The sequence below is a fragment of the Corylus avellana genome, chromosome 11, assembly GCF_965113065.1.
Source record: "Corylus avellana chromosome 11, dhCorAvel1.hap1.2, whole genome shotgun sequence".
In the NCBI taxonomy this organism is placed as follows: domain Eukaryota; kingdom Viridiplantae; phylum Streptophyta; class Magnoliopsida; order Fagales; family Betulaceae; genus Corylus; species Corylus avellana.
Genome location: NC_142500.1, coordinates 2,510,390 through 2,525,980, shown reverse-complemented (window position 1 = coordinate 2,525,980; position 15,591 = coordinate 2,510,390). Strand labels below are relative to the sequence as shown.

General features: G+C 34.8%; 1 protein-coding gene across 1 annotated transcript; it reads left to right on the top strand.

The window, feature by feature from the left end:
* The first annotated feature begins 6,481 nt into the window (after positions 1-6,481).
* LOC132165283 (protein phosphatase 2C and cyclic nucleotide-binding/kinase domain-containing protein) lies at positions 6,482-15,591 on the top strand. The gene is made up of 16 exons (XM_059575778.2): positions 6,482-6,719; positions 7,085-8,280; positions 9,048-9,179; positions 9,313-9,543; positions 9,695-9,820; positions 10,337-10,399; positions 10,643-10,725; positions 11,139-11,370; positions 11,452-11,768; positions 11,924-12,011; positions 12,109-12,175; positions 12,446-12,723; positions 12,825-12,890; positions 13,056-13,177; positions 14,648-14,804; positions 14,918-15,591. The coding sequence occupies exons 2-16, from the start codon at positions 7,258-7,260 to the stop codon at positions 15,155-15,157; spliced, it is 3,225 nt and encodes a 1,074-aa protein (XP_059431761.2). The 5' UTR covers positions 6,482-6,719; positions 7,085-7,257; the 3' UTR covers positions 15,158-15,591.

Genomic DNA, 15,591 nt, shown 5'->3' with positions numbered 1-15,591 from the left:
CAAGTCAAGTTAAATTTATACGAGTTTAATTTATTTAATAAAAGAATCAAATTCCAATGGAGTTTATATATGTCGAGCTCGACCTGTTTGCAAGTATCTCGATTCTTTTACATTCCTACTTCTCCGATTATAATCTTGTAGACCTTTAAGAGTTAAATTATTCATTTGCAATTCTAAATTGTTGTAATAATTCAAATTTTGTACTTATTAAAAAATTATTATTATGCAATTTGTTTATTCACTCTATTATTTTTAGATTATTTTTTCTGTTAATTTATTGTATCTCATTAAGTTATATGCTACATGATGAAATTTGATTTTTTTTTTTTTTTTTTTTTTGTATAACAATAAAAATCATTAAATTTAGAATCTTTTGTAAGCTTAAGCTTTTTATAATATTTGATAGTTTAGCATGATATTTGAAAAATAATTTTAAATTTGAACCATATATTTCACTTAAATATTATACTTATTGAATTACTTTTCCACGAGAGTTTGTGTACAAAAAAATGTGAGTATACTTGTAAAGGAAAATATTAGAATACTTTACCTAAAAATATTAATTAAGATTTAAAGAATTCAACTGTAAAATTATGCCAAAAAAATTTAAAGAATCTGGTATCTATTTTTTTCATTTATGATTCGATAATTTGATATGGACAGAAATTTCCTCCAAACCAGTTTGGAGGAAATATCTTCCAACCCATTTAAAATAGTGTTAAGTGTCTATAAACATTTAAAACGCACATTAAATTTTTAATGTCATTAATTGCAGTTTACTAACTTAGACTAATGTTTTAAATGTTTATAGATATTTTGCCCTATTTTAAATGGGTTGAAGAATATTTCCTTCAAACTAGTTTGAAAGAAATTTCTGTCTATTTAATATTTCGTATTCATAATTTGGGCTGCTCTAAAAGGCACATCACTTTGCTATTAGTTGTGCTTGCTTGGGCTGCATTTCCAGCTGCCCATAACATTATTCTTTCTAGTTGCCCAACATTATATTTGTTTTCGGTTCTATTTTCTGTAAACAGAAGCCCAAATAAAATATTGATGTTGACGGCAACCAGCTAATCCAGCAATCTAAGAGCCTAAAACCGAGGGTTGTGGCTGAGATTGATGAAAGCAAGAATTTTTTTTTTTTTTTTTTTCTTAAGAAGTTATTTACAAATTGGCGTCGCAATCTACATAAAACGTACCACGTCAATCACTCATTTAAGAAAATGAATGGAATGCTACAACTTTTATAACAAAATCATTTACAAATTGATACTGCAATTCATAATTATTGAAATAATTAAGAGTGTATGCAGGGCATAACTAGAATTTTAGAAGAGAGGGATAAAACTAGAAGAATAAAATTTTTAGGGGTAAAAGTTAATGTTGGGGGATCCATTTCATAAAAATGCCTAAAATTTAAAAGAAATTTTCAAAATTTTCTAATATTTTTAAAATTTTACTGAGGCCGGAACCCTCTCAAGGTTAGGGGTGGTTCTGCCCCAAGGTGTATGATTTACAAGATAGCCATTATAATATTTTAGCAATTATGGACCCGACATGTAGGTTTGTAAAGGACTTTATAGTAAATTTCGTAGTATCGCTAATACCACTCCCAAAAGTCAAACTATCCCCAAAAGTCAGATTGAATGAGGCCTAACCACTCCTATGAAAGAAAGTTGCCCTTCTCTTCTCATGAATCTTTAGAGCGTAATTATCATACGTGCCCATTATAACATTTTACAACATGACGTGACACAACATAATTAAAAATGACATAAATTCAACTTTTAAGAAATTCAATCATATTATGCCACATCATATTGTAATTTTTTTAAAAAGAAAAATTATCTAAACATGAAATTATTGAAGATTCAAATCTCACAACCCTCTACCTAATTTACATGAGATGGAGACCAATCACCCCAAGCTCAGAAGCTGTGCGTTTTAGGTTGTCGACGTGGGATATAAGGTTAGTTTTGTCAGTTAAAGTCATCTACACGTCCCTACAAAAACTAATTATGTGTATTGGAAGGTCTCTCAATACCAACAAAAAAAACTCACGTGTAAAGTTTCAACATGGCGAGCTGGGAGTGGCGGTGGCATAAAGTAAAGTTGGGAAATGTGATTGCAAGCTTGTCGTTTAACTACCATCAACGGCCCTAATTTAGGGTATATTTGAAATTGTGTTGAGAAAGTAAGAATTTTTAAGTAAAAAAATAAAAGCTTTATTTTTATATTTTTATTTTTATTAAAAGTGCATTTTTTTTATCATTTTTAAAATAAAAAAAGTCAAATAAATTTTTTTAAATTTTTTTACCAAACATACCGGCGTTTGTTTAACACACTTTTTTATGTGTTAAAAGTAGTTTTTAAGTTTTCTAATGCAGTCGACTCAATGTATAAGTTATCTTGAATCGTATTAATGTTTCAATGAAACTGAATTAGATTATGGTCAACCAATTCAAAAGAGCGTATGCGATTCTCATTGTCTAAGTCTTTTTTATTATTAGTTTGCAACGAACAAATGCTACTATGATCATGACAAAGTAAAATAGCTATTCTGATTACTCTCTATGTATTTTTAGGTTAAAAAAAAAAAAAAAAAAAAAAAAACCCTATTGCTCCATCGTCATCTTTGTCTCTTTGCATTGACGATATCTAGAGAAAATAATAGGTATATTTTTTAAGAATTTGATTAGTCATTTTACATTTATATATATTATTTGTTTGATTTATATGTAAAAGGAAAATAGAAAAATCTTAACACTGGGCATGATGTATCGTTGAATAGATTCTTGTTTGTGCCCTGCTTGGGCTTCTTGTTTTTTCTTGTCTTGCTTTGCCCTTCAATGTAGGGCATGCTACTTTTCCTTCATTTATTTTTTAGGATTCGGATCCCCTCATATTAGATGGAGAATATGAGACTCTCATATTCTCAATCATGACCATTCAATCTCATCCAATGTTCTATAGAGTGCCATGTGTCTCATTGTAAAGTAATTAATTAAATATTATTTAACTTTAAAAAAATAATAAAATAATAAAAACAATAGAGTGGCTTTGGTCACCTTAGACCGATCTACTCCCAAGGGCTAAATCCATTATTTTCTTAAAATGGGTTTGGCCCTTGGGAGTAGTTCGAACCACTCCCAAGGGCCATGGGGCCACCCCATTGTTTTTATTATTTTATTTTAGTTTTTTATTATTTTCTTTTCAAAAGTTAAATAATATTTTATTAATTATTTTATAATGGAACACATGGCTCTTTGTAGAGCGTTTGATGAGATTTGACGGCCAAGATTAAGAATATGAGGGGATTTGGATCATTTTTTTTTTATGTATACCTAACACATATCAAATTCCCAGTTCCTTTCCGAGGTTATAAGGTTTTGTTTAGTAATTTTTTTTTTTCTAAAATAAAAATATTAACAAACCACCTAAAATTCATATATCACTTCTATGTTACATCAAAATATTCTTTAATAATAATAATAAAAGGATACAAGACATTTATTCTTGAAATAAGGTATGAACGGAAACTTGACATTTCTTTTTCTTTTACTATTATTATTATTATTATTATTATTATGAATATTGAATAACTAGTTTATCTAGAAACTAGAAAGGGACCAGTTAGGAAAAGGCCTGTGATGATGAGTGAAGGTGGAGGGCGTTCTCAATCGTTTCTCATTTGGTTCACATCCAGCGCAGAAGTAGTGGTTGATAAAAGGACAAATTATTCCGTCAATTATATATATATATAAACTTGAACCCAGAGTACCTTTTAATTTTCATACATCTTACCTTACTCATTGCTTCCTCCAAGTACCTTTTTTTTTATATAATTTTATTTTTTTATTTTTGTGAGCTTGTCCTTCATGTACTAGATATCACTTTTCATTTATGACTTGAAAATTATGATCCACATGGTAAGTTAGGAATTTTGTTTTAAAATTTTCAAATGCACTAATTTTTCAAACTTTTTATTTTGGATTTCCTTCTCTTGGGACTATCCTTTCTCGTATCTTGTCAACACGTGTTAAGGTGCTGTTGGACATCTCTCAACCTAAAAAAGTACAATCGATGTAGAATAACTTCAATAATATAATGTACTTCTTTTTTTTCTTCTTCTTTTTTTATGCTTTTATGTTAAATGATCATTAATTATCCCGGTTGTTGTGTAATTTTATTATTTTAGCATTCAAAAATACTAAGGGCGCTACGAATACCACTAAATAAGTTTCACAACATATGAATACTCATATATTAGTAAAATAGTTAGTACTTCTAACACTTCTCTTTTATGATATTGGTTTCCAAGGAAGGACCATGACGGTATGGAGTATATATATTGGGATTTTGGTCCTTAGTCATAGGAGTATGGGGTAGGTGACTTAGGATCGGAATCATGTACAATAGCTTTAATTTAGGTTGTTCACTTTAAATGAACGATTCAGATTGCGACAACACATAAGAAATAAGAAATAGGATAGTTATTAAGATGACCGAACTACCCATATCGTCAAATTAATGGTTCGGCCACTTCTAATGGATAACTCTTAGGGATGATTGAAGTCATTGAACTACCCATGTGGCCAACGAAGGTGGTTCTATATAATCATATAATAATCTAAAAAGATAAAAGCACGAAAGAAATACACATAATTAAGATGGTTCGGCTTATAACCTATGTTCACATGTCAAAGCATTTTGTTGACTATGTTTTTTTTATTATTATTTAATTATATACAATACTTTATTTATAAATAACAAATCTAAACAATATACGTCTTTTTTTTTTCTTTTTTTTTTAACATGTCTGTACAAGAGAGGGAAGGAGAATTCGAACTAGTGACCTCCACTTCATTAAGTGTGATCCTAACTGATTGAGCTACCTCTTGGAGACAAATCTAAACAATATAAGTCTTTTTTTACTTGAACATTAAAAACAATAAGGAGGCTTGAAGTTGATTCAAGCCTCAAGGACAAGGACAGTAATACGTCATGACCCGCATGTGTACTGGGGGTATGTCGGCTATACAATTTCAACCAATCACCCTATCAATAGCACATCCAAATATGTGCCATGTGATAATGACAACTTAATTAGTATACATGGAAAATATTTAATCAATTGGTCTATCCCACATCACAATAATGGACTCATATGATGCGATCCAAGCTGATCTCTAACACGAAATTATCTTGACTATTTTTTTAACAATTATAGATTTTAATTTTAATCATATGTCATGAGTCTCTTTCTTTTTACCTACCACATCGTCACTCCATTATTGAAAAAGAAAATCCCAAAAAGGTATGGGGGCTGAGATTTCGCATTGGAAGGAACAAAATATTAGCGAAATAATTCATCATAATTAAGAGATTTTTAGAATAATCTTTCTAAATAATAAATATAATTTTATAAAGTGCCGGGATTTAGAGGACTAGGATTGGATTGGTCCAATATAAAATTTACGGGTGGTTCGGTATTAAATACCTACGCTCACCACTCAAAATACCCTTAAGGGTTATATTGTACTCATTAACTTGATTTGTTTACAATACAAAGGTCCTACAAGTATAGTAATCAAATCTTTTTGATTTGATTACAATTTTTATATTTGATTACAATCAACCCATAAATAGAGAATATTTCGATATCAACCGGTCAATTAAATGCTTTCTTTTAGTTAAAATTTGACTAGAATCTATGGAAATCACTCTATATTGGACTCTCTTTTTGAATTTGCTACATTTCCTCTCCAAACGTAGAGAACACGTCTTATTGAACAAAGGTTATTAAATCGAATCATCTTCTTCTATTTTTATTTTTTCTTGTACGTACATGTCAAAATAATTTTTTTTAGCAAAAGCAAAAAAACATTGCCTAATTTTTTCACTCACTTTCTCTCTCTGTCTCTCTCCTATGGGATACGAGGACAATGACAACATCAAACATGGTGGGAAGAGTTTCTCAGCTTCGCCCAATAGTCTGGGCTATCGGCGAGTGGGGCGACGCCGATAGCACCACTCTCTTTGTTAATGTATTTTAAGGAGTATTTTTATTTTTTTATTTTTTTTAGTTTGGAAAAATATTTTGTGTGACATAAAGTTTAAAAAACTATTTTTATATTTTGAAAAGTATTGTGTTCGAGTTATTTGTTAATATTTTTTATTTTTTTGAATAAAAAATAAAAAGATAAATAACAAAAACGTGGCAAGCTTCAGACGACTCATTAAAAATAAGCATTAGAGTTTAAAAATAAAAAGATTTGATTAAATATTGACTAGTCCAGTAGCTGTACTGATGCTCTATAATCTGCACGAGCATATCATAAAAGCATTAGAGTTTGGATAGATTTATATAAAAATTAATTAATTAATTAATTATTCAATATTTTAAAATTGGCTCTCCACCATTAAAATCATATATAATTACCGCACCTGAAAATGGCGCGCGTGAAGGGCAGCACAGGCACAGCACATGGAGCAGAAAAGCAAAAGAGTCGAGACGGGTCAAGTCTGTCCGAGCTTCCCAGACGACACATGACACATGCAGTCTCTGACGCGCTCGCCTCACCACTTGACTCTCTGCGACAGTGTGTGTGCGCATTACGCATTCCACGCCCACCGCCTCTCGCACCCGACGCCTGCTTTACTTCCCAGTAAAACCACACACCCGGCCATCGTCTCTGCAAATCTCTCTTCATTTTGTATTTTAATATTCATTCACTTCTCACGGTTCAGTACAAGTCTCCAATTTCCGCAAACTACTCGCTGCAGCTTTTTCTTATTCATATTTATTTTTTATTATTCAATTTCCCAGTTTCTTTTTCTTCTTTTTCTTCTTTTTTTAATTTTTTTAATTTTTGGTTCTGTAACGGTTTCCCAGTACAGTAGATCAAGAACGCATGGTTTTTCAAATTTGCATACCCAAAAAAATCTAATCACGGGATTTCAGTACTTTGGAAATTACGAAAGTCTCGTGCTTTCCTTATCTTTTCTCATTGCTAGTCTAACTAGTCTAGAAGATACAGGTTTGCGGGAAATCTGATAGATTTTCTTACATTCTATCCAGAGTTTCTCGTGGTTAATCTCGTGCTCGAGCTGTTTTTGGAATTGTTTTACCGGTGATTTTTTTTTAAGAATTGGGGTTGCTATTGTTGAAGCAGAGAGACCAGTGACTCCGAACCTGATGAATCTTCTGTCGATTCTGGCATCTGGGTCGGGCTCAATTCTTCGTTCTCAGTAATGGGTTGCGTTTATTCGAGGGTTTGTATTGGCGACGTTACGACTCCGAGAATCAAAGGGACACAAAATGCGAGCACGGACGAGATCGCCGTGTTCTCTCCGGCCTCTTCTGACGGCCAAGAAGGCGAAATCAGAGACCACTTCAACCAATCAAGCCTCACCAGGGACCCAGAGGTCGGCATCACTCGGCTCTCCAGGGTTTCGTCTCAGTTTCTACCTCCTGACGGGTCGAGAACCGTGAAGGTTCCCTCAGGAAACTACGAATTGCGGTATTCATTTCTGTCTCAAAGAGGGTATTACCCTGATGCTCTGGATAAGGCTAACCAGGACAGCTTTTGCATTCACACCCCATTTGGCACAGAGCCAAATGAGCATTTCTTCGGGGTCTTCGATGGTCATGGCGAATTCGGAGCTCAGTGTTCGCAGTTCGTAAAGCGAAAGTTGTGTGAAAACCTGCTTAGGCATAGTAAATTTCATGTTGATGCTGTTGAGGCGTGCCACGGTGCGTTTTTAACGACGAATTCGCAGTTGCACTCTGATATTTTGGATGATAGTATGAGTGGAACTACTGCAATCACTGTGTTGGTTCGCGGCAGGACTATATACGTAGCGAATTCCGGTGATTCGAGGGCGGTTATAGCGGAGCGGAGAGGGAAGGACATTGTAGCAGTGGACCTTTCAATTGATCAGACGCCGTTTCGGGTGGATGAGCTCGAAAGGGTTAAGCTTTGTGGCGCCAGGGTACTTACGTTGGATCAGATTGAGGGGTTGAAGAACCCGGATGTGCAGTGTTGGGGCACTGAAGAAAGCGATGATGGCGATCCGCCGAGGTTGTGGGTGCCCAATGGGATGTATCCCGGCACGGCTTTTACGCGGAGTATTGGTGATTCGATTGCTGAGTCCGTTGGGGTGGTTGCTAACCCTGAACTTGTTGTTTTGGAGCTCACAGCGAGTCATCCTTTCTTCGTGCTTGCTAGCGATGGGGTGTTCGAGTTTCTTTCCAGCCAAAGCGTGGTTGACATGGTAAGGTTCCCTATTCCGTTTTTTTTTTTTTTTGGTAGCAATTCAGATATGTAAGCTATGAGAAATATGCTTGTGCTCAATTGAGTGGTTGTATCTTTTATTTTATTTTTGAGTCGTTGTTGTTATCTCATGAAGTATAAGCCGATGCTTCTGAATGCGCCTTACCATACTTGATGCTGCCATTAGTGATATAATGAAGCTCTACACATATATAAGTTGCATAAATCTACTTTCAATAACCCCTTCAGGATTTAGAACTTTTGACAACTGGAGCTGTTTTAGAATTCAGGAAGTGTTGTGAATATAGAGTTGAAAAAATTCAGCCATGTCCTTGGTTGGGAAAAACAGAATGAATGTAGAAAAAAGCGGCTGTTATACTTTGATTTAGCAAGAAAGGATCTTAGAATTATGTCCCATACATGGAAGTGGGTTAAGTTTAGTTTTTTGTATAATTCAGTAGTCATTCATTTTTTTTTTTTTTTTTTGTGGTCAAATTGCTCATAATAAGCTTGTTCGGATGTTCCAGCTATCTGATTTCACATTTTGAGGTTGCTAATGCATTCTACTGTTTGTGGCTAATACAATCAGTTCTTTATTTTGTACTACTGTTGGTCCGTTAATTGATTAGTTCCTTTTTTCCTTTTCAAATCTCAATGTCGTTTCTTACATTTTCATGTCTAGAAATAGTTTCATTGCTAAATATCATGCCTATGCTCTCTTTCCTCTTTTGGTTATCAAAGCTCATCACTCAGCCACTACATTTCCAGGTTGCAAAATTTAAAGATCCCCGTGATGCTTGTGCCGCAATTGTTGCAGAATCTTATAGACTTTGGCTACAGTATGAAACTCGTACAGATGATATTACTGTGATCGTTGTGCATATTAATGGGCTAACTGATGTAAGAGGGCTTATTGTTTGCAATAGATTTGTTATTTTTCTAAAAAAAAAAAAAAATACATATATTTATATTTTCTTTGCGTAATTGTTGTCCTTATGGGTTACCAAGTAAACTCATAGTTTTTTCTTGTCAGATTGCTGTTGGTCAATCAGCAACTCCTGGAGCTGTTTTACGACCCCCAGTTCCTCATGTTATAGAGGTGACAGGTTCTGAGTCTCCTTCTACCTTTAGCTGGAACACTAGGAACCATCGTGTTAGGCACGATTTATCACGGGCACGTGTCCGTGCCATCGAAAGTTCCCTAGAGAATGGGCAATTTTGGATTCCTCCATCTCCAGCCCACAGGAAGACTTGGGAAGAAGAAGTAAACCTCCTCCATTGTATATATATATATATATATATATATATATATATTCTTTAATTCAGCGTAAAATTTATATTATGAAATAAAGTAGTGGTATAGATTTTTCTTAGTAGCAATTGGCGCTCAAATGCTACATACTTCCATGCTACAGGCACACATTGAACGAGCACTGCATGACCATTTCCTCTTCAGAAAACTTACTGATACCCAGTGTCATGTTTTGTTGGATTGCATGCAAAGAGTTGAGGTGCAGCCAGGGGATGTTGTAGTTAAACAGGCCAGTTTTTTAGCACTCAACTTCTTCTCAAATTTGTTTAGAGTTCCTCAAGCTCTTGTACACAATCTTGATCTTGTTTACAAAACATTAGCGGTGGAAATGGATCAAAGATTCCCAACAATGCAAAGTGCATATGGATTCAAGTGGCAATATGAATGTAAAACTATTAATTATACATTGGGATATGTGAATGCATAATAAACATGAGGAAAAAAAAAACCTTGAAACATCTGAAATTGCTTTGTTGAATATTCTGAGATTGATAAACAACACATTATTTTTAGTTGCACAAAAATTCTAATAGTACACCCTGTATAAGGAAATTTGATCTTCAAAATGGTAAGCTGTATGAAGTCCACAAGTCCTTGCGCATTGCATGCACACAGATGTGAGAATTTCATCCACAACACTGAATCCTGGCTTGAGTTGCTTGTGGACTTGCAAGAATGAGAGTGCATTCTAAACACAATTTTGGGTGGAGTTTTGCAAAAGTGTCACAATCATTTCATTTTGCAGGGTGGTGAAGGTGACTGCTTTTATGTTGTTGGCAGTGGGGAATTTGAGGTCTTGGCAACCCAGGTTCTCATTTTGGTTATTTGATTAAACTGTCTTAATTTTTGGAATTCCTTCCATAGATCTCTTCAATAGTATTAAAATAATCTATTAACATGATATTTATCCTGGACAATGAAGTTATATTTTAATATCTCAATTGATATCTTTTGGAGTGTAGTTCCAATGGATAACTTTTATGTTGTTCATACTTACTTATTTTCAGTTAGATTCATGAGATTGGTTGTTGAATTGGTAAATTAATGGCAGGAAGAACAAAATGGTGAGGTCCCTAGGGTTCTGCAGCGATACACAGCTGAGAAATTATCATCCTTTGGGGAGCTGGCTTTAATGTGAGCTGTTTCTCTCTATCACTGTTATATTTCTAATGGTAAATTAAAGATATGATTTGTTCACACAGACTACAGTTTCCAGAAATTGATGAATTGTTTTCATTGATAATTGTAATAAAATCTCCGCTGGTGTATAAATACTTAATTCTGGATTGCAAGACATTATCAGAACTGGAAAACTGCAAATAATAGTGTTGAATCTATTTAAGCATGACTGTTTTGATGTTTTAACACATACATGTGTGGCTTGCTGATGGCCTTTTTTTCTTTTTTACATTCCATGGTAAACCTGGGGTGTCTCTCTTAAACATGTGTAATCCATTTCCTGGCTTTTCTTCATCTGTTTATCGCTGTCTACTCTAGTGGTAGATAATTAGTTTTTATAGTTTTCATCAGTATCTGTGGCACTATAGGTATAACAAACCACTCCAGGCCTCTGTTCGTGCTGTGACAAGTGGAACTCTTTGGGCTTTAAAGAGAGAAGATTTTCGAGGAATTTTGATGTCAGAGTTCTCTAATTTGTCATCCTTGAAGTTGCTTCGATCAGTAGATCTTCTTTCAAGGTTGACAATCTTACAGCTGAGTCAGATTGCAGATTCCCTTTCTGAAGTTTCCTTCTCAGATGGGCAGACAATAGTTGATAAAGTAAAGTTGCTCCTCTCTTAAAGAATAAATCCCGTTTCTTCTGTATGTTTCTTCTCATATTCCTTCAGCATCCACTTGCAGAATGAAGGCATCTTTGCATTGTACATTATCCAGAAGGGACGAGTGAGAATTACTTTTGACACAGATTTATTGAGAAATCCAAACATCTCCAGCCTCATGTCTGACAATCAAAAAGAGAGTAGTAATTTCCAGAGCAGCCTGGATCTCTCAGTGGAGAAAACAGAGGGAAGCTATTTTGGCGAATGGGCACTTATTGGTGAAGATATAGGTTCCTTGAGAGCAGTTGCTATGGGAAATGTTGTATGCGCTGTTTTAATGAAGGCAAAATTTGATTCAGTTGTTGGCCCTTTGACAAAGCTTTCTCAGGATGATCACAAGTATGTTGTAATCATATTTTTGCACTCAATCTTCCATTTGAAATTTCATGATAGATTTATTTTGGACAAACAATGACACTTTTTTTCCTCTTTAAATTGATTGATACCATCAAATGCGCTTCATATCCCTGATACTATACATTTTCATTATTTAGGTCGAGGCATAATTCCTTTGATTTTCTAAAGGAATCTGCGAAAAGTATTGATGTTACAGCTTTTGCTAAAGTTCAGCTCTCTGATTTGGTGAGGGATGCTGCGTCCAGCTTGTAGCTATGTTGCAAAGAACTTATATGGAAAATATATCTTCTTCTAGTATCATCTAATGGATTTTTCTCTGTAGGAATGGAAAATGTGCTTATATTCCACTGATTGCAGTGAGATTGGGCTTGTACTTCTAAAAGAGTCAGGTTAGTGTTGTTGTGTGCTATGATACACTTTGTTTCCTCGATGGAATTTGTTTTTGAGGCTTGTTTGCATGGATGGCCTACCTGCTAACAAAATATGCATGAGAATGAAATTACATGTATTAATGATTCAACAATCCCTCCCCATGGAAGAACATTAAATCATTTCCTCCCCATGCAATGCAATATAGTGATTATTGGAGGATACATATGCTTAATGAATCATAATGTATACTGATGGAATGCTTTTGTACAAAACTGATTGTCTATCAGAAAATCTGCTTAGTTTGAAAAGATTTTCAAAGCAGAAGGTCAAAGGTATCGGAAAGGAAGCACAAGTCTTAAAAGAGAAGAATCTGATGAAGAGTTTGAGTCCTTCAGCATGTGTTCCACAGGTTCTGTGCACTTGTGCAGATCAAATGCATGCTGGCATACTGCTAAATACATGCCTTGCTTGCCCTTTGGTTTCCATACTTCACACCCCACTCAATGAACCATCTGCACGGTTCTGTGCTGCCTTTGTCGTTACTGCCTTAGGAAATCTACATAAGGTCTGATGTCTGGACATTGCTCTGTCCTTATTCCCTTATCTTCTTCTTTGTTATATATTGATTACAGTTCCTTTTCTCTATTTTTCTTTTTTGAGTTTCAGAATGGTGTTCTCTACAGAGGTGTGTCCCCTGATGTTTTAATGTTGGACCAGAGAGGATATTTACAGGTTGGTGCTGTACTATATTTTATGCTGCATTGTGTTCATCGATATCTAAATTGAAGTAATGTAACTGCACATTGATGTAGTATTCCCTTTTCTGTCACCTAGAAAGTAGGGTGAAATGTAGAGACTTATGCATTTATGATTTTACTATTTTTTGCTGTATGCTAGCTGGTGGACTTCAGATTTGGGAAGAGGTCAGATGGTGAGAGGACATTTACAATTTGTGGAATGGCAGATTCTTTAGCTCCAGAGATAGTCCAGGGAAAAGGCCATGGCTTCCCTGCTGACTGGTAAAATTGCACTTGTAGTGTACTGTCATTTTCTTCCCAAAACCTAGATATCCTTTAGAGTAATGCTACTCTTCACACCGATTTCACACCAACTGATGTGACATGTTTTAAGTGATTTTTTTTTTTTTTTTTTTTTTTTCTGTTTTTTTTTTTTTTTTTAATGACTGATATAAAAAGCCACTTAAAACATGCCATGTCATCCGGTGTGAAATGAGTGTGGATAGTAGAATTACTCTATCCTTTATGTGATAGTTAATATATACTTTCCATGCTAGTGTATATTCATAATTGAGCAGACTGCATGATTACCACTGAAACATCAGCTATTATTACAATTACAAAAGATGAAGGTAGTAGTATTCAAACTGTAATTGTGATAATAAAAGCACTTTTTTACAACAATAAATTAGCAAATTACTAATAGAATCTATGTAAATTAAGTATTACAATTTAAACTATCCAAGAGATGTGTTATACAACATGATGTTGCATTGACACTCAAAAGAGGCATTCTTAACATCTAGAACAATCATCTTTTAACTTTACCGGAATGCTTCAGTATCACCATGGCTCTCCTCAAACAGTTAAACGAATTTATAGTATGACACATGATAATGTCGTAAATCATCAGAAAGGAGTCCAAGGATTAAGGGAGGAGCTCTAGATATCATTACCATTTGAGGAAAAAGTTCAAGAACAACCACTACACAATTTTCTAGAATGTTGCCCCTCCTTTTTGAGAAAAAGAGAACAGCTTCTCCATTTGTATACCATGTATAGTAAGATGGTTATGGATCATAGTATGTTATATAGGTTTTTGAAGATGGAAACCTGTAATTCTTATCTGAATGGAAGATCCTCACGATTCATAATCTTTGAAGAATGAATCTTATTGTGATCAATAGATGTTGCTTGTGCAAATCAGATGGGGAGACGATCGACCATCTTCTTCTCCATTGTGAGATCACTCTCTCTTTATGGTATGCTATTTTTAGCCAGTTTGGGTTGTCATGGGTTATGCCTAGTAAGGTGGTGGATTTGTTTGCTTGTTGATGGTCGGGTGGGCGTTCTCGGAGCGCTGATGTGTGGAAGATGGTTCCCCTATGCCTAATGTGGTGTTTATGGTTAGAAAGGAATGCGAGATGCTTTGAGGACTCGGAAAGCTCTTTGGAGGAACTCACGGCTTTCTTCTTCTACACGCTTTTTACTTAGACTGCAGCTTGGCTTGCCCCTTTAGTGATTAGCTATCTGGATTTTCTTGTTCTTTTTTCTTCTCCTTTTTTGGCGTTTTCTCTTGTATACTCTATGTGTACTTGGGTTGAGCCCCTCTGCACTTTTGATATAAACATTACTTATCAAAAAAAAAAAATATTCTTATCAGAATTTGTAGTCTATGATTATTTTTCTTGTATTCCCTTTGACAGTCTTTTTTGAACCGTCTGCTGCCCCCTGAATCGTTTAAATGTGCAGGTGGGCATTAGGAGTCTTGGTATATTTCATGCTACATGGTGAAATGCCATTTGGTTCATGGAGAGAAAGTGAGCTTGATACATATGCCAAGATTGCTAAAGGACAGCTAAATCTTCCAGAGACTCTCAGCCCTGAAGCTGTTGATCTTCTCACCAAGGTATCACTGGGACTATTAGTCATTTCATTTTTTCTTTCCCACTCTTAATTGTACTTGGTGCTGATATATCAAGGATTTTTCACTTGCTTTATTCTGATAAATAATTTGTTCAGTTACTTGAAGTTGATGAAAATACAAGACTTGGAAGCCAAGGTTCAGATTCCGTCAGACATCATCCATGGTTTGATGGTATTGACTGGAAAGGGATTACGGACCATAGCTTTCCCGTTCCTCACGAGATCACCTCCCGAATATCACAGCATTTGGAAACTCACTCTGAGGACTGCACTCCTCTAGTTTCCTTGTCTCAGGATGCGGAACTCAACAGTCCTGAATGGCTTGATGACTGGTAGAAGAATGATCATTTTGGGGGTTTCCACTTCTTTGAACTTTTGGCCGGTGGAGTTCTTCTCCCTCTGATGAGATTGACTGGTTGCTTGTTTGAACATTTAGAACCCTGACATGCAGAGTCAATGGAGAAAATGAGGATCAAGTTTCAGGCGCAAACCTGGTCATAATCCCATATATATTTTCATTTTTCCTAATATGATTACATGATAGAAATGGAAGAATATTTTCTTTAGGGTGCTTTCTCTGCCACCTGATTGTCCATTTAACTAGTTAGATGGAGAGGCCATTTTTTTTTTTCTGTGAAATTTGCCTAATGTAAATGCTTGTATATGTAAATGAATTAGGTTTCTCGTCGTTTCATAATGAAATTCTAGCTGTCCACAAAACTTCTGCAATGGTTTTGATTGGCCAAATGGATTTGTACTTTGCTTTCTTA